The following is a 20,206-nucleotide window of genomic DNA, read 5'->3' as shown; positions in this document are numbered from 1 at the left end:
GTTCATATTTTTACCATGCCCACATACATGATTCCAAGGAGCAGCCATAACAGGAAAAAAAAAAAAAAACCACACACACACACCACTGATTGTTTCTCATAAATGTGGCTTTGATAAAAATGGATTAAATTTATTTTTCTATAATTTCTGGGCAAGTAACTATCTTTAACTCTTCCCTTACAAACCACATATGCTCAAGGAAATTTTGTATTCCATTATTTTGCTAGATTCTAGGCTATTAAATGGCACAAGTGTCAAAACATTATACTGTCTGCATGCCAGTTGTCAAGGACTTTCCTGAGGAAACAGGAAAAATACGAAGAATCGGAGTGAATCATGTCTTTGGGGTGGGTGACTCTTGTCCTCAGGGTGGAGGCAAAGTCCCAGATTACTCTGAGTGGACTGTGGGGCTGAAAGTAGTTGGCTTGAGGAATCAGTTGTCACTGCCAGGGAATAATTGGCTGTGGGTTTGAACTGCTAAGCCTACCGACAGTAGAGTTTCCGATTTTTGAGACTGCTAAGGGAGGGGCATAGGAGAGAACTTGGTTAGTAGCATGGCTATTTACAATTCAGCATAATTTGTTTGATATTCCTATACTAATAGCTAAAAGCCTGTGCTGTTGCATGGGTATAATCCGTTGTCATATGTTTAAAAGAAAAAAGGCCATAAATGGCTGAGAATTTCAAAATGGGGCAGTAATGGACCATGAAGCTCAGTGATGATTCAACCTGATGATATTCTGAACAAAAAGATCTGTCACGATCGTAACTGTTTCCATCACTTCACACTGACTCCGCAGACATTCTAGGATTCAGAGTGACACAGTGACAATCCTAGAATCTTGTTACATAGATATACTAAAGTATCCTTTTAGTAACATCTTGTTTTTTCATGGTTGGTTTGGTTTTTCTTATTTGTTTATGTAGCCTCTTATTAGTTTTTCTCTAAAATTTAATTTAACACTTGGTAGAGTGTTTTTATTTGAGAAAATGGTAGACGTTTACAAATGTGTATGAGGGGAATACTCTTAATGTGACTGCCTGGGAAAAACACAGCTCAGTATCATAGAGGGGAGGGATCCAGGGACATGGTCCAGAGGTTTGTAAATTGTCAGGAGTAAATTTCTCCATGGCTTGTGTCAGTCAAAATCCTGCTACATGATAATGCTATAGTGCAGGCTGTGGCCAGAAAGTTATCTTTTCTCTAGATTTCAGGGTATCGGGTGTAGATGTATGGTAGTTTGTATGCTATAAGGGTGATCGATAGCAATTTGTTACACCTGAGTGACATGCAGATCTTGCCATCAAGTGGCTCTGTGTGCAGAGAGGGATACATAGGACCCTATCCACTGTCCACTTCACCTGTGGCTGAGCGTCTCAGCCTCTGCATACCTATAAGATCTGTCACTTGACCCTGGTGCCAATGAGCTATGGGGGTGTAAACAAGTGAGCCAGCACTTACAAAGTTTAAGTTTTCAGGGTCTGAAACGGTCTTTTCTTTATGGCATGCTGCCTTCTAGCACTGGACCATGCACTAGACAGGAAAGGATCAGCGAAGTCAATGAGTTGGTAGCTCTTAGTGGATCTGTCGGCTGTCTGGCAGTGAGGGGTTTCTTGTGTGACTAAATATGCAGTCCGTCAAATGGTAGCCTAGGGCTTCCATTGCTCTCTGTGAGGGAATGAAGTTTTGACATCACCAGTGAAGAACCACAAGGAACTCCTTGTGTCAGGAGAAGAGTGGCTTTACAAACTGCCTCAGCCTACACCTAAAGAAATTTAGGGAGACCTTTACCAAAACTGAATTTCCTCAGTGTTGTGGAGGAAGTGTCTGTCTATAGACCACTTGTTGAAAGACTTTGAAACGTAATAGTTTCATACTCAGAACCAGAAATATTAGCCATAAACAGAGTTTGTTTGCATTAGTTACTACAGTAACAACTGTACTGCTCCTTTAAATTCCACATACTGTTTCCCTCCACCTCTTTTTTTTTTTTGTGCCAATGTATTTTTTATAAAATCTGAAGCAGTTATATATATACACTAGTTTTGTTATGTTTGGGCGTAGAGTGAACAGTTTTTCACTTAAAGCCCCTGAGATAATTGAAAGTGTAAATAGTTTTTTGGCAAATGCTGACCATTTAAAAAATGCTGTTTAAAATGCTTGTCCGTTAAGTTTTGTAAAGGCTTTCGTATTCAGAACTGATGGTGTAATTATTTATGAAACCCCGAGTTTATTTCCTTCAGATTGTGTTTTTTAAATCTTATAAGAAATGCTTTTTAATATTTTGTGGTGATGGTAGGAAAATCAGAAAGCCTCTGTGTATATTCTGACACATAAGCAGTGTCTTCCCTCATTTTTAGGTGCATAACACTTCTTTTAAAAATCACTTTTTCACATAAAGAATACTTCAAATAGGTCACATCTTCCTCTAAACTCAATTTTAGCTCTTTCTTTTAAGAAATAGAGATGGTAATCATGGAGCGGTGTAAGATGTCAGAATTGTCTATCTCAACTGTGACAGAGCAGAATACAACTGATGAAGAAAAGAGTGCTGCAGCCTCTGGGAATGAAATGATAAACTGGAGCAGGTATGAAAGAATTGTAATTCACCTGTCCAGGTTCCTTCCTTCTGCTTCTTTTTTCTTTTTTTCAATTTTGTCGTCTCTCCCTCGTCCCCCCCCCCCCCCCCCCCCGCCCTCCCAATTTATGGCTCATCCAAACATTTGCCTTTGACTGGTGTAGCTGTCTTGTATATGGTCATGTAGAAGGTGTGTCAGTAAGGAAGCAGTGTCTATCCTCTTCATTCCCTGGAGGCTGCTGTATCGAGTTTCCCTGCCTGAAAGGGGTGCCTGTCTTAGAGCAGTTCTGTATGTTGTATGCCAGAATAGGAAGCATTACATGTAACACACAAACTGTGTTCTGAGGATGTGTTTTGTATGTCGTTTGGTTTGCCACTTTTCTTACAGTAGTACCCAGAAGCCTCAGTCGAGATCAGGGTTCCATTATGCTAGGTGGGAGTCTCGCAGCAATGACGTTAATCTTTTTGGTGCCGAAGAGCCTTTTAAGTGTGAAAATTAATTCTTAGCAGTTAAAATCTGAAATACTACTAACAATTAGGAAACTAAAGGATGTGCCAAATGTTCACTTTCTTCCCATTTGATTGTCTTAAATTGCTAAAGAATTAGTAACATGTAAATGATTTAAATTTTTAAAAAAAGTAAAATATTGATTCTGTTTTTGAGATAATTTTCTCTATTGTGTCCTAGAGTATCCTGTTCTGCTTTTTCCCCCTGTGTTGGGTAAATGACTTTTTAGATGTCAACATACCCTGCAGTAGTTTAGTTTGGATGCTGGGGTGATCAATAGCAATTTTGGTAAACAGAACACGTTGACAATAACATATTTTTTTTATCCAAGTGATTTGCAGTGTTGTGTATATAATGTAGGTGAGGTACTTTTTTTTTTTTTTTTTTTTAACTGGAACAACTTCTGCTGGTGAAAGGCAAGCTTACATGGAGCTCTTCTTTAGGGAAGTGCGCTGTGTAAGCTTGACAGCTTGTCTCTTTCACCAACAGAAGTTGGTCCAGTAAAAGAGATTACCTCTACCACACTTGTCTAATTGTCAAGTGGGACGGCTTCATGAAGCGTAAAGATGGGTGACAGTAATGGGAACATAATGTTACAGTTACTAGCAAGTGTGGGCAGCATAGGGGTTTTTTAAGTGAAGTGTGAGTGAGCAAGAGATTCTGGTTTACCACTTTTTATAAAATGAACTTGGCCATGATAGGACTAAGGACAGTGCCTGACGGTATTAGAACATTAGCTTTTAAGTCTTCAAAATGCAAAGTATTCATCTGATCATCCTAATACCTTGTCAGATATTTGCATTTCAGGACAGATGAGAATATAGATAGCGATCTAACAGCATCTTGCATCTTCGTTCAAATGCCATCTGTGCAGAAGTGAAGCACGTCTAAAAGCAAGAGTAGATCTTATCACACATGTAAGGGAAGTATTCCTAGACTTAGCAAAGTAAAATACTACACAAGACTTTTTGTTAAAGTGAATTTTTCAGTTTCTTGGTTAAGAAACAGTTAAAAACTTGAATTTTTTTGATACCTCAGCATTCTAAACTCTATTTGAATCCTTCCCCGTATAATGAAATAAACTGGATGAAATATTTTTTTGCATTAAAGATTGGATCTGTTTATAAGGAATATCTTTCCTATTTTGGTTATCCAATCTAATGGATCACTACAAATGTCATAACGAAGTTTGCACTTTCCGAAAGTTATGAAATACTGGTGGAAAGTGAGATAACTGAGGGCATGGCTATACTTGCAGATGTAGAGCACTTTGAGTTAAATCAGCCTTCGTAGAACACAGTAGGGAAAATGCTGCAGTCTGTCCACACTGACAGCTTCAAGCACACTGGCTTGGCCACATCTGCAGCACTTGCAGCGACATTGGGAGTGGTGCATTATGGGCAGCTATCCCAGCATGCAAGTGGCTGCAATGTGCTTTTCAAATGGGCGTGTGTGGAGTGTGACAGGGAGCGTGTATGTGGGGGGAGAGTGGTTTTTTGGGGGGCTGAGAGCATGTCAGCATGCTGTCTTGTAAGTTCAGACAGCAGCAGATGCCCCCTTCCTCACCACCCCTCTCTCTCTCTCACAGCATTCCACAGTAATGGTTGTTTTGTCTCAGAGGAGATAAGCAGCCGGCTGTCAGAAACGGAGCTTTCAATGGGCATTCCTTCAGCCGATTCCAAACAATGACAAGAGTGGCCACTTGACTTAAGGGGATTATGGGATGTTTCCCGAGGGTGATCAGAGCGCAGTAAAGCAACACCTTGTTCACACTGGCGCTGCAGCGCTTCAGCGGTGGTGCAGCAAACGTTATTCCACTCGCTGAGGTGGAGTAGCAGCTGTGCTGTAGCCGCGGAGTCAGAGTGCTCTACGTACCTTACAAGTGTGGATGGGTAGTGAGCTAGTGCACTCAGGGCTCCTTTATTGCTCTGTAACTCGCAAGTGTAGCCAAGCCCTGAGTGTGGTCTGTATTGGCACATGTTGACTTTTTAAATGATGATGTCTAATGTAGATCCAGCTCTATAAGGCACGAAATTTAACAATATTGTGTGTAAACAAACCTTAATTTTGCAAGTTTTAATGTGCTCGACATTTGAATGCTAAGGTGGATCAATTTGAGGATAAATAGAATCCCTGTAGGTATTAACATTTGTTTAATATTGGGGGAGATACTAGAATCTGGAATTCTGTAGAAATTTAAAAAGTCATTTCCAGTCTGATCCTTCAAATAGAACTCACGTTAATCATTATTAGTGGGAGCAAAAATAACTGGAAAATATATTTGTCAGCACAGTATTTGCTACATAAACAGTAGCCAAATGACACATTGGATTTTGTTGTTCTGCACTGATGTACCTAGAATCATAGTACAGTAGTTGGGAAAAGGCATATAGGACCATCAAGTTCAAACTTCCTGCTAAGGCAGGACATTATGGCTCGGTTCTCAGTTCCCCCCAAGCTAGTTTTTGTGTGAGGATGGATGGGGCAGATGGGGGAGGAACTTTTAAGTCATGTCTGTACTTCCCGTGTTCTCTGCCCTACCTGACTTCTAGCTAACACTTGTATAGTTGAATGGAATACAGCAAATGGCTGAATTGTTTATAGATGCAATAAATGTGGTTTTAAAGGAGACCACACATCTGAAATGCCTGATTGTAGGTTATATGCTGTGATCATGGCTAAACTAGTGGCAGGAGAGGCTGGAAAAATGCAGTGAAACTTGCTTGCATAGTGACTGCTTCTCTTGTATCCAAAGGAACATCCAGGATTGTCTTTTATGGCGGTGGTATTGAGAGGATAGGAGCGTACTCATTTTTCTATTTTGGGCTTTATTATTGGTATTAAAGCATTTCATACTTTCAGTCCAATGTAATCAATTCCTACTTGTCATATTGTACACTTCATTGTACACGTTTCTGATACCTAATATTTTTTTGGTTCTGTGAAGCGTGCCTCCTTGCATCTAGGTTAGGGAATGAAGCTCACTGCACCAGCGGCCATCTTGCTGCTCATTGCTCACTCTGTAATAGCCTTTTGTTCTGGAAACTTAGTCCTCTGGCCAGGTCACCATTTAGTCCACCCCTTCTGGGCTTAACGTCCAACAGAACAACTGTTCAAACACTGTTGCCAGACAGTGTTCAGCCCCAGCTCAGGATTCTGTGCCAGTGTCTAGCACTGGAACCCAGGCCTGTCTGTTACACTGGGTTTCAGCCCAGAGACCCTATAACTAGCAATTAAACTGCCTCAGTTCATCTATAGAATCAGTGTATATGTTTATCTAACTAGTATTGTAATTATTAGCTTTCTGAAAGTGAAAAGTGCTAAAATAGTGCTGAAGCTTGGTATCTTACCCAGCCTCCTTTGAAGTGTTGTTCCCAACCAAACTCTGCTTCCTATTTAGGTTGTACGAAATTAAAGCCAAGTATGTTGCAATAGTAGAGACTATAGAGAAACAAAGGGTGATTGTTCAAAACAGGACAACTTTAGCCATGCTCTACAAAAAAGGCTGAAAAGCAGGCCTCAGAACCTAGTTATTGGTTTTGTTAGTTGCACATAATTGAATGCTTTTATATAAAAATCCTTTTGGTCCTAATAGCTGCTCCACTATGCCCTAGCTCTTTTTTTCCAGATGTCTGTTTAGTCCAGAAATTGAGTTTTGAAAGTATCTACTTGGTCACAACTCTGTCATGACTTGATTGTGTAAAGTCTCTGGCACTAGTCACTGAATCACCCCACATCGAACTCAAGATAACAGTGGTCTGAAATCAATTTAAACAGCTCAGGTTTCTTCTTTTAGACTTCTGTTCCTCCACATAGGAAGGATAATAGTTTCCTCCATAGATGGCTTAGAGTAAAACTTGTAGCTGTGTTCTAGTAAACATTGCTTTTATTTATACTAACCAATAGTGTAACCATCTCAAAGTTGTTCATTGGTCCTGAAGATGAACATGGTTAATATATGTTAGTTTTCCATATGTTCCAATGCAGTTTTGCATCACACACAGGTATAAACAATCCCCTGAAGTTCGTTGTGTCTGCTTAGAACAAACTGTGGAATGTCTAATGGTCCGTAATTTTTTTCCCCGGGGTTTTTTAAGGCACCAGTGCCAGTGAACATTGGGCCTGAAAGAGAACCCATTATAAGTGAAGGCAATCATTTGGGAGGGTGCTGGGGAAAATTCCTACTAAAATGACAGGTGTAATACCAGTAATAAACACAATAAAATAACTGGTTTCATAGTAGCAGCCGTGTTAGTCTGTATTCGCAAAAAGAAAAGGAGTGCTTGTGGCGCCTTAGACACTAACCAATTTATTTGAGCATGAGCTTTCGTGAGCTACAGCATCCGATGAAGTGAGCTGTAGCTCACGAAAGCTTATGCTCAAATAAATTGGTTAGTCTCTAAGGTGCCACAAGTACTCCTTTTCTTTTTAATAAAATAACTGCTTTCAAACAGCTTGACTTTTGCTCTTTACCATATCTAAAGAGAAAATTGGGGCATAGTTGGATAGTGAGTCATTCTGTTCCATAGGGAGGTAATGGCACAGGCTATGTTACAATTAGCTAGTTCTTCAGGCATCCGAACAAAACCACCATTTTAATACTACTCTTTTTTTCCACAGGCCTTTTCTCGATATGGTATATAATGCACAGGACTGTACTGAAGATGATTACTATGCTCTTTTTGTACTTTGTCTTTTGTATGCAATGTCTCAAAATAAAGGTAAGATGTTTATTGCTTTGGATGTTCTTAAATGTGTCTTTCTACAGAAAGGAGAATAAAATAAGACTTGACTGCACTCGGTGGTCTTAGTTTGGTAAACGTTTCTTCAGTGAACTACATATTTATTTTTTCTTGATGACTTAAACTACAAGAAACAAAAAAGGTTGTGTAGGATCTGCATGTTAGAAGAATTTTTAATAGAATGCTATAATTGTTTAGATGGTTTGTTTCTTCAATTGGTTTCCTAGAACTAGAAATGAATTACTCATTTGCGCTTTGTTCTCAGTTACTTGACTTCAGTACTCTTAAGCTGAACTAACAAAATACGTTCAGTGTGAACACTGGGGCCCTTATTCTCCCCTGACTTTCAGAGGCACGTGGTTGAAGCGAGTGCAAAGTGGGTGTAAAATACTACTACTAGAATGAGTGAACAATTCCGACTTGGTAGCATTTACCCTTTGCTCAGGTGTAAATTACTACAGGATGTGCAAGGCAATGGAGAATTAGGCCCCTTATTTTTGAAAGTCTACTGTGGTCGGTTATTGGTACTCCATTCCACATGTCCTTAATTCTTTCTTTGTTAATGACACAGCTTTCTTTGTCTGCAACAGTTGCAAAATATGTTGCATCATAATTCTTTGGTTTCAATTTTAGAGATTTTATTATGAAGGTTTTTTGCTTTTAATACTTTTTCAGTTGGTTCATAGATTGTATATGTGACATTACTTGGGGTGCTGCAGAGTTGGCTTTACTGCTGATTATCTTGTAATGAACAGATGCAACTTTAATGGATTTTTCATTGTGAAAGTATTTGGACAAGTGACACGCACAATGATATAAACTGAATGCTAATGTAAGAATTCCAGGAAGTCCTGGTAGATAAAATGCATCAAATGTCTACATAATATAGAAATGAATTTTGTGTATGGAAGTATTGAGCCATGACCCATACAATTCAGTTAATCATCAGAATTCGGGCTGTCAATCGATAAAAAATTGAGCGATTAATCGCACTGTTAATAATAACACCATTTATTTAATTGACTTCAATTATAACCCAAAATACAAAGTATACAGTGCTCACTTTATATTGATTTTATTACAAATATTTGCACTGTAAAACACCCCAAAAGAAATAGTATTTTTCAATTCACCTAATACAAGTACTGAAGTGCAATGTCTTTAACATGAAAGTTGAACTCACAGATGTAGAATTATGTACAAAATCCCCCTGCATTAATAAATAAAACAGTGTGAAACTTTAGAGCCTACAAGTCCACTCAGTCATATTTCTTGTTCAGCCAATGGCTCAGACTAACAAGTTTGTTTACATTTGCAGAAGATAATGCTGCCCGCTTCTTGTTCACAACGTTACTGAAAGTGAGAATAGGCGTTCGCGTGTCACAGTTGTAGGTGGTGTTGCAAGATATTTACATGCCAGATGTGCTAAAGATTCATATACCCCTTCATGCTTCAACCACCATTCCAGAGGACATGTATCCATGCTGATGACGGGTTCTGCTCGATAACAATCCAAAGCAGTGCAGACCGATGCATGTTCGTTTTCATCATCTGAGTCCGATGCCACCAACAAAGTTGATTTTCTTTTTTTGGTAGTTTGGGTTCTGTGGTTTCTGCATTGGAGTGCTGCTCTTTTAAAACTTCTGAAAACATGCTCCACACCTCATGCCTCTCAGATTTTGGAAGGCACGTCAGATTCTTAAACCTTGGGTAGAGTGCTGTAGCTATATTTAGAAATCTCACATTCTTTGCATTCTGTGAAATCTACAGTGAAAGTGTTCTTAAAATGAACAACATTTGCTAAGTCATAATCTAAGACTACTATAACATGAAATATATGGGAGAATGCGGGTAAAGCAGAGCTGGAGACATACAATTCTCCCCCAAGGAATTCAGTCCTAAATTTAATTAATGCATTATTTTTTTTAACAAATGTCATCAGCATGGAAGCATGTCCTCTGGAATGGTGGCCAAAGCATGAAGAGATATATGAATATTTAACATATCTGGCATATAAATACCTTGCAATGCTGGCTACAATTCTCACTTTCTGGTGATGTAAATAAAAGAGGGCAGCATTATCTCCTGTAAATGTGAACAAACTTGTTTGTCTTAGCGATTGGCCGACTCAGAACTAGGACTGAGTGGACTTGTAGGCTCTAAAGTTTTGTATTTTGTTTTTTTTGAGTGAAGTTATGTAACAAAAAAAAAATCTACATTTGTAAGTTTGCACTTCAGTACTTGTATGAGATGAACTGAAAAATTCTTTTGTTTATCATTTTTACAGTGCAAATATTTGTAATCAAAAATAATAATATAAGTTAAGCAGTGTATACTTTTGTATTCTGAGTTGTAATTGAGATCAATATATTTGAAAATGTAGAGAAACATCCAAAGTATTGTTTAACGGTGCGATTAAAACTACAATTAATTGCAATTAATTTTTTTGAGTTAATCGTGTGAGTTAAGTGCGATTAATCAACGGGCCTAATCAAAATGAATTCTGGTTCAAGTTTCCAATAGAAAATTCTACTTCTACTTCCACTTCACCTCTTGCATCTTTTTGAAATACTGACAAGTACAGAATGTATCTTACATGACTGGAGTATTTTTACTGAATTTCAACTTCCAACTCCTGAAACATACTGCCTTCAACTGAAATCAGTTGAACAAAAACACAGCATTTCAGGACAGCACAGTGTGTGTGGGGGGGGTGGGGGGGGAGAATGACTTCAATATAGTGGTAGAGGCATTTCTCGTAACACTTTGAACAGGTTCAGGTGAGGGAAAATGGCAAGTAGATGATAGAAGTCCTGGAAGGTGAGGGTGCAAGTCCAGAATATTTTAATTTTACAACCAATTAAGGGTTATGGATACGTGGGTGGAAAGAATATAAAACTGTGGACAACTTTTTCCCCAGGGATATAGAAAATTAAGGTTTGAAACTGGTTAAAAATAACTCTACAGAACCACACTCTGTGGAGAGAAGAAATGGATTTGTCTGCTGCGTGGCTCCATTTTTCAGCTCAAATTGTGTAGTGGATGTGATAGGACCAAAATAATGCAGATTGAGCATCTTAAGGATGGAAACCAGGGATAGTCCTATAAAAGAAAATGAAGACTGAGGTCTGAAATTCATTATGTACCAAATACTCCTTACCCCATGGTTTATTGGGATCATCTAGCATGCAGTTGCAAAACATTGACCTGCTACATTTGCAGTTCATGTTGAAGGGCATTAATAATGCTAGACTGCCAGGACTTTTTAAAAAAAAAATCAGGCTCTCGTTACGTTATGTCAATGAAATCAGATACAGTTCGCTCGCTGTACATCTTTGGATGCAGCATGTGTGAAGTTAATTTGAGAAATTCTGTAAAATGTGAAATTTGAAGGAGTTAAACTTCTAGTAGAGCAGATGAATGTGGGTTTTATATGTGTAGTTTATTGTAATGGCAGTAGTTAGACCAAAATAACTTCAGCATCCATCATTAAACCCTTTCTTACAGCTATCCAGCTAGATAAATATTTTAACACTGGTCCCTGTACCTATAGAACACTTCCTTTCAAATATAATCCTTTTAGCTTGTCTAATTTGGGGAATTAAGAGTCCCATTTGTTGGGCTAGGACACAATACAATAATAGCATACTTTATGAGATCACAAATGTGTATTCTTTCAGACTATAATCTCTCTGCAGACTATTCTTATTTTGTAGAATATAATTTCATAAGCAACCCAATTCCAAATCAGTTAGTCATAGGCATGCAAAGTTGCTATAATCACTTGTGTGTTCCTGTGTATATGGATTTGAAGGTGTTTCCTGATGACCTGCTTCTCTATTTGCTCCATTATTAAATTTGTTCTGTTAAAAGTTTTTGGCCATCTAAGACCTAGATATGGACAAGCAATATGTCTCCTTTTAACATATTTTGCTATCATGTTGGCTCTTTGGCCGAGTCTATCTTTCATGCTAAGGGATTTTTTTAGTTCTTCACAAATAAGATGAATTAGACACCAACTTGGCAAATGGCCATTGTAGGGGCAGATGCGTGTCTGGAAGGAACAGAGGCAGTGTCTTTTCTGGATGAGTTCCAGCAGATCCTGCCCATTGAGATTCTGAAGGTACTGTAAAAGGCACTGGCTCTTTGTGTGCTTTGAGTATAGTAAGAGGGGAGGAATTGCAGGGGGTGCTGGTAAATGTCCAGGCCCTCCCTAAAAAAAGTAGAACGTGGAGAACACTACTATGCATAGTTTCAGTCGTCATTCAAAAATCAATTTTTGTGACTGATAATCTTTCCAGTAATCATGCTTTATTTTCTTTTGGTGAAGATTATTGTGAAGGTTATAGCAAAATGCGTGTCTTGTCCTCAGATTCCTTGAACCCTACCACCTTGTCTTTCAGCCTAGATATGATCAAGTTGGCATTGGTCTATGATTTATCTTGAGAAGATGTCCATGCTGTTTCTCTCAGTTGGCATTCCATTGCAAATAAGGTTTGTTAATTCTTCTGCGGGACCTGACTAGGGCGCTTTTAAATGCGTTCTAGTCTGAACTTTTAAAAGCCTCAAAATGTGGTTTTAGGCAATTGCTTACCAGCCAAACAGTCTCTAAGGCAAACTTCCCTGCGGCTCTATTTTATTATTCCTTTGTCTTAATATGTATTTGAGACCATTAGAGGTAATTGAGATAGTTTGTGTTGTAGTGTCACTGATGTGTGGATGGGATTCAGCTCCATCTGTTTTACCTCCCCATTCTCTGTGTCTAATTGAAATTGAGATTTGGATGAGAGTTGGCTGAAAACTGCCTGGATAACACAGATGGTGAGAGTGTGCAGAAGAAATTTTTAAGACATTACAAGAGTGAGTCTTGTTGTTTTGTGTGGCTTGGGCCATTTTTGGCCCAAGAGATTTGCAATTTGGGGGTTCATTTGTCATCTTTAGGGTTTTGAATTGCAGGAGGCATCATTGGCTAATAATATTTTTCCACTTATGTGAGACAAGGAGCTAGTTCCATTTTCCCCTGATCATGGCCCTGCCATAAGAACCCTTGTGTAACCCATGTTAACTGAAGCGTTGATACTTCCCCTCTAATAAGTGACCATATATGGAGGTTTGAACCTTCTGTCTCTGAACTAATGCAGGCTACTATTTTAGCTCTAGCAGTAGAGGCTCATGGGTTTTTAGCTCCTGGGTTCAATCCCTGTATATGATGATCCAGCCAAGGCCATAATTACAAGTGATGACCCATACAGGGATTTGAACTTCTATAGACTTTGGTATGAGCGTCCTTAAATTGGGGGATTATGTAACCCATGTTAACAGTCTATCTTTGTCACCCTTTAGTGGAGAAATCATATATAGAGGTTTGTTAGCTACTGTCGTCTAGATTACAATAATCCAATGTACTGTATTTGAAGACCACTGGAAAGTTAGTGTAGAAGACTACTTCCCACCTTTTAGGTGGTGGTGGTAAAAAGCAACAATAGTTCAAAAGCTGCACTGGCTTCCTATTTGCTTTCAGGTTCAGTTAAGGCACTATTTACCATTGTGGGCCGCATCCAGTACTACCTGTATGGCCCTGAGGATGTCACATGGGCTGCTGTGCTGTGCTGATTGGGCCGCAAGCGGCTCACGGGCCACAGGTTGAGAATCACTTAGTTAAGGTGTTGGCTTTGGGATTTGGTTGTCAGATAGACTGCTCTTACTATGGTATGTTATGGTGGCTAGTTCTGTTTCTGTGAAATAGTGCTATTTTTATGTCCACTTCTGATGGAAGTGTACTTCTCATGTACTTCTCCCCTGAGTGCTATCTAGGGGTGTACTTTACACATCTAAAGTGTAAATAATTATCAGCAAATTATGTTCTTGTTAGAATGGGTGTTAGTGTATGGAAGCTGTGTTCTATTTACTGTAGAAATATGCAAATACAATTGAGGACATGTGCTCTCTTGCTTTAGAAGGGCAACTTTCAGGTGCTCAAGTTGTGTCATTAATAGTGCAGGCTTGGAAAAGTTTTCATGTACGTGTCACCTAGTTAGACACAGCAAAGTAGGACTTTCCAAAGGGTAAGAGCACACACAGAATTCTAATCACTAGTAATTAATTTTATTCATTATCGAGCTGAAAATTGACCCTACAGTGTCCCTGGAATCCATATAGAACCATTTTACATGCTAAGTATGTGAAGTCAGTGCATGTTCATTTAGAATTATTGTGTTGTCTTGTACCTACGCACATTGCATACATGTTACTATTCATTACACAGGTTGCACAATTAAATAAATCTAAAAAAACCCAAAAGTTGAATATTTGGTCACCTATTTAAATAGTAACTTGCTGGCAGAAGGCTTTTACTGCTGATCTATTTCCCTCCTTTTAGGCAAATGTGATTACTAATGGCACAGTTACCCTCCACGCTACAGAGTCAGTCACGCATTTTTGTGATCACTGTTAATACCCCTCAGTTTTGTTTATGAAGTCTTTGCACAATATGGTTTGAAAATTGTTAAGCAGTAACAAGTAATAAAGATTATGGTGTAAAAAATATTATGTTTTTTTGAACAACAAGCCATGCTCAGTATTTGAGATGGCAGAGAATAGACTGTTCCTATGGCTGGGTGTATTCCGACTGTGGAAGTAGTATATGAGACCTGGAAACTTCTCCTGTGAGTCCTGTGTTGCCACTACATTGTTGTAGTAAGAATGCTTTGCTTTGAATTCAGCATACTACACAAATCATACTTCAGGGTATGGTAAAATGCTGCATATTTCAAAATGAATAGGAATGGCTTAATTCCTTACAAACAAGCCTTTCTTTAAGATTTTTAGTGGGAAAACAAAACTGTTGCATTAGCCAATTGTAATTACAGTCAGCAGTGTAACTGTGGAAAAACTAATATGCAGAACTGTTTGAAAGAAGGATGTTAAACAGGCTTAATTTGATACCTGCCACAAAATAAAAGTTTACTTTTACCATACAAGGAATTACTTTTTATCTGGTAAGTAAGTAAAGTGAGGCTATACTAAAAAAAAACACTGAAATCAAGTGTTTCGAAAAGCACACTTAAAAAAGATATAACCATAAGGCATCACAAGTGACATTTGGATTGGCTTAGCAGGAGTTCAGGGTTGGAAGAAATTCAATAAAGTGGAGTACAATGTTCTGATCTATTATGGAAATGTTTTAGAGTTACTTGGAATCAAGACAATGAGCTTCTTAACAGTCTGTAACCATTGTCTGAGGTCTTACTGTAACACATGTTTTTCATAAAGGCTAATATTTCAAACCAGAATATTCTGAGAAATCCAACTTGGCATGAAAACTTGGAATTTGTTTAAATTTCTTGTAGGTACTTTCACAAAAGCCAGTGTGTTTAGCATTTTGGAGTTGTAATTATGAACCTTTTAATCTGGCTTGTTCCCTGGTAACTGTTGGTTGTTAAGAGAATTAATCTTAACACGTAGGAAAAAAATTTTCTCTGGTTTTCTTAAATCAGACTTCCAGCAGGACCCTTACATGACTTGGTCAGTTGTCAACAAAGTAATAATACTTTTAAATGATTTTCCAAGGAACTGAAGAAGTTTAGGTGTCCATTTCAGTGGAATTCCATCCTTCAGGCTCCTTTTTGAAAATCCCAACCTGGAAGGTTGTAAAATTTGTTCAGTCTTTTTTTTTTCTTTTCCAACTGTGCCACAGCCATTCAAATGTCACAATTTTACTCTCTGCCAATGCAGTTCTATATTGCTTGTGATACTCTGCATTTTCAAGATGACTTATTGTAATTTTTAATAGCTATTAGCTAATAAATATCCTCCTGTTTTCTTCTGCTTCAAAAGGAATTGATCCTGTCAAGCTGGAGAGAATTCAGCTTCCAGCACAGCATGCTGAGGAGAAAAGTTCATACAACCACGTACTTGCAGAAAGGCTCATCAGGATAATGAATTATGCTGCTCAACCAGGTAGAGCATTTCTGATCATGTCAACTGATTACTTTTTTTGTGCAGCAATAAGTTCCGAAAATGTAATGTCAATGTTTAAAATATTTGAAGTACTTCCCCCATGGGGAAGTGACTCGCTGCTGTTCAACTGGAACTAGCAAGCTCTTGTCAGATGATAAGCAGATCTGGCCTGTGAAAGAGACACACATAGCCGCATTCCACTGGGGAGCAGAGTAAGTAGGAATTCTGTTTTTCTTCTGAATAGTTGCTATTGTATTCAAGACAACAGGGAGGCCTAAGACCTTAAAGTTCCTGCGTATTGTTGAGTTACATAAGCAAAATGTCCAGCAAGCAATAACAAGAGTTAGTTTACATTTTAGTAACTGATATTAGGTCCCAATCCTGCACGCATGCACTTCAGTAAAACTACTGCTGCGAGTAAAGTTACTTCCATGTGTAATTCTTGCAGTATTTGGCTCCTTAGTTTGTAGCTGTCCTTCATTTCTAGGCTGATTACAAATTTTCAATCAAAGTTTTTTTTATGCAAAATTTGGGCATTCAGCTAAATTTTTTTTTACAGAAATCTGCTTTCCTTGAATTTTTTTGTTAATCAGAAAAATGAAGGCGTTTTTTTATAAAGTTCAAATTTGTGCGGGTGCGGGGAGGAACACACCCATTTTTCCAATGGCTCTAGTCATCTCACCTCTTCTAAATTAAGTAACTCATGGAAACATTGTGTTCAAGCATTAGCTCTTCACTGCTTGGTTTCTATTTAAACAAAAGCACTTCCTTAGAATCCATAATTAGCACTGCTGGGCAAAACTGGTAGTGTGTTAGACATGATTCAGAGAAGTCTCCTTATTCCCCCCTCCTGCTCCAACTCTGGACGGGGCTCTACAGGGCCTTGTTTCTGGTCCTCTTCTCCCTCTATAATTTTTCTGAGTAATCTCATCCAGAAACATGGATAAGAATATGATCTTTATGCTGAGGATTGTCAGATCTACCTCTCTTCTGAACCACCATCTGCTATCCAAACTTAAATTTCTTCCTGTCCTTCTGAAATCTCATAGATGTCCAACCGTCAGTTTGAGATCAACATGGCCAAAACAAAGGTCTTAATTTCAGCCCCCCACCCCCACCCCCCCAAATACTGCCATCCTCCCTTCTTTCTCTATCAGTGGGCAACATCCTCATCCTCCCTGTAATCTGGGCATAATCATCTTCTCTGCAAGATTTAAACACAGCCTAGATGTGAGAATCTAGACATGGCAAATTCTTTCTGCATAACATAACGTTGCTAAGATACGGTATTTCCCATCATCTACACAGCTAAAAATGTCATCAAAGTCTCCTCTTGGCTACTGCAACATCCTCCCCCTCCCCCGCCCCCGGCCTTGACAGAGGCAGTCTTGCCTCGTTCATATCCATTTAAAATGTTGCTGCAACAATCACTTTCCTAGCTTGTTGCTTTATCGGTCACCTGCCACTTTGCTTCCCTTCGCTGGCTCCCCCTTCCCCACCACATCAGACACAAGTTACTTGTCTTCACTTTCAAGGCCATTCACTGTCTATCCCATGCTACCTGTTGTCTCATATGCTTTTGAGATGTTCACTCCCACTCCTGCTCTTTCAGTGATGCCAGCCTTAACGGCCCACTTGTTGTTGTTTTTCAAATAAACACCCTGTGTTTTCTTCCAAGTTGCCCATCATGCATAGAAGGGACTACCCATAAACATCTGCAAAGCTACCTCATTGTTCTCCTTCAAATCCCTCCTTAAAACTCTTTTCTTAATGCCTTGAAAAAACTTAACAGTTAGACTGCTGGTGTGCTGAGACTGCTGCTTGTCATGCTGACCAATGTTGGCTCTTTGTTCTCCCCCATCAATCCACCTGTTGTGTGTATCTTATCTGTATCCACCTGTTGTCATCTTATATTTAGATTGGGGGCAGACAGTCTTGTGTTTGTATATTGTCAACACAATGAGATCCTGGACCATGACAATGAATGATGATAATTATACTTCTGTTCATGAAAGCTGCACTGGTGTAGCAGTTTTTCAACCTGAAGGAGTGAGCTGGGGATGGGGAGAGAAGAGAGCTCTTAAGGTTTCCTTTCCCCAAATGTTTGAAAAATCCTGTTTGCTGGATTATCCCAAAGCCAAAAAATTTTGCTTTTAGTTTTGTGTCTGGGGCTGAGTCTCCTGGCAATAGTGATTTGACAGCTCCCAGAGAAGGAGTGGACTCCATCAGTGACAGAAATAACCTTTAGCTTTCTCTTGAGAGATCACTATTTTGCAAGGTCATAATCTATGTGCCTGAGACTAGATCATGCCGTTGTAGTATAGTCTGGTTTTGTTGTGTGTGGCCGTTTGTGTGTGCGTGTGTGTGTGTGTGGGGGGGAGGGAATGGAAAGCCTCTGAGTAAAAAAGATTTCTCCTGAGTAAATACCCTGTACATCAGGATTGTAATTGACTTCTTACTTTAGATGGAAAAGTTCGTCTGGCAACACTGGAACTGGGCTGTCTATTACTAAAGCAGCTGGTATTATCTAAAAGTGGCAGTATTATAAAAGATGTTCACCTTGCTTGTCTTGAGGTAAGTGTGTGCTACTTAGCTATCACCTTAAAGAAAGTGTCTTAGCGTTAAGGCCCACATAAGTAATGGTTTTGTTGGTTATAATGGCAGCCGGACATGAACTACAGCTGCACAGATCATTCTGTTCTGTTTAGTTTCATATAATCCATCTCTACAGCAAATACCTTTTGTTTAATTGCACAGAACTATCTGAGGAAAGAGGCTGTCTAGCGGTTAGATTTAGGAGTTGGGAGGTGGGACTCCTAGGTTGTCTTCTCAGCTTTGCCATCACCTTGCTGTGTGAACTCCGGAAAGTGTCAAGATAGCTGTGTATAAGGGCTCTTCTGCACTGCCCCACAGTTCTGACTCTCTAGGGGTGTAAATAGCAGTGCACACCAAAGTGCTGCACTGTAACTCTCCTGTGTGGATGTTGCAGATGCAAACTAAACTGTTGCTACTGCACATTAACGTGGTTCTGTTTGAGGATTAAGTTAGTGGGAAGTATGAACCTTTTAGTTCTCATGCAGCATCCCCATGGGGCAGTTACAGGGCAACGCTTTTGTGTGCACTGCTGTTCGCACCCCCAGAGTTCAAACTGCGGGGCAGTGCAGATATGCCCTGTGTTTCTGTGTAAAATTTGGATGCTCCCCATCTCGCAATGGTGCAGTGAGAGTTAATTATTTGTGACTCATTTTGAGTTGCTCAGATGAAAGGCATTTTGTAAATGCAAAACCCCTATTCTTTTCATCAAGATGAAGATTGGGAGGCTGAGTACATAGAAACCATCCCAGTATATAATCAGCTTTTTTTCTGAATGAAATTATCAGGAAATAATTCTCCTTTGAGTGGCTTCTTCATATTCTCATTCATAGGATATGCCAACTGGATACAGCTAAGACAGTGGAACCTTAACTAGGAGTGCTTATTAGAGTGCTCTTGCACTCCCTCCTTCCCCTTCCCTCACTGTTCCTGAACACCTAGGAGGGAGACTAGGAAAGGGTGTGGCTCTCTGGCCAGTTCAGTTCCTTCCAGTTACTAGTGGCGATGGATTAGGAATTGCTCTCGATCATTGGTCCTTCTTAAATTGCCCAACTATCTTTAATAAAAATCTGTACATATTCTAACAAAACTTTATACTATATTAGGATTTTAGTGTTCGGGTGGCTGCTCCAAGCATTAGTCCTGGAAGAAACCTTGATGGCAGACCCAAAAATTAAGCAGCTTGGCTTTAAACTCTCTGCTGCTTGCTCTTCAGGCTTCCCAGGATCAGTGTCACATGGTGCCTTGCCTGCCCCACAGAAAGATATTTATTATTAATTTTTATTAATTGATCAGACTGATTACTGGCTAGACTGGTGAATGCTGCCGTGGCAGAGAAGGCACTATTGACCAGCTCCTTGACATTACTCATACCTTCATTCCAATCATTGAACCAGACAATGCCAGTCTCCTTTTGAACCTTCACATCTAAAGATACTGGATTTGTCTGTAAAACTGAAGGGGAGAGAACAATTTCCCACTCTAGTGCATAATACATTGGAAGATGAAGAGTAGATGGTTTTACACAAACTTCAGAAAACAGATCCTGTATTCGAAGATTGACTATCCATTGATGAAAATGCAAAGATGCTGTTGCCTTTTGCAAATTAGTGGAAAGAATACCAACTACTTCAAGAAAAGAGTTCATATGCAGGTTTTGACATCCTACATTCTCTCAGCAGTATTAAATGGAATTTTACAATTTGCGATGCTCATGTGGGCAAGCCCAGCTTTGGTTCAACCAATATTTTAAAATACAGACAAATTATGTCATTTACCCCAAAATGGCTTCTCCTATTCCTACACACGCATAGAATCAAACTCCC

At 39.1% G+C, this 20,206-nt stretch overlaps 1 protein-coding gene across 16 annotated transcripts in view; it reads left to right on the top strand.

The window, feature by feature from the left end:
* Positions 1-20,206, top strand: part of CLEC16A (C-type lectin domain containing 16A) — a 188,109-nt gene that overhangs the window by 43,038 nt on the left and 124,865 nt on the right. For 15 of the 16 annotated variants that reach the window (XR_012161151.2, XR_013636404.1, XM_073362451.2 and 12 more), the window contains 4 exons: positions 2,460-2,589; positions 7,708-7,808; positions 15,666-15,788; positions 18,253-18,362. Coding sequence is in view for 14 of the 16 variants with exons in the window: in XM_073362451.2 (XP_073218552.1) it covers positions 2,460-2,589; positions 7,708-7,808; positions 15,666-15,788; positions 18,253-18,362 (464 nt within the window). In the remaining 2 variants the exon portion in view is untranslated. The remainder of the gene's footprint in view (positions 1-2,459; positions 2,590-7,707; positions 7,809-15,665; positions 15,789-18,252; positions 18,363-20,206) is intronic. The other variant, XM_073362442.2, reaches the window with a different exon arrangement.

The sequence above is a fragment of the Lepidochelys kempii genome, chromosome 10 (assembly GCF_965140285.1).
Source record: "Lepidochelys kempii isolate rLepKem1 chromosome 10, rLepKem1.hap1, whole genome shotgun sequence".
In the NCBI taxonomy this organism is placed as follows: domain Eukaryota; kingdom Metazoa; phylum Chordata; order Testudines; family Cheloniidae; genus Lepidochelys; species Lepidochelys kempii.
This window is presented reverse-complemented; position numbering and strand designations above follow the sequence as displayed.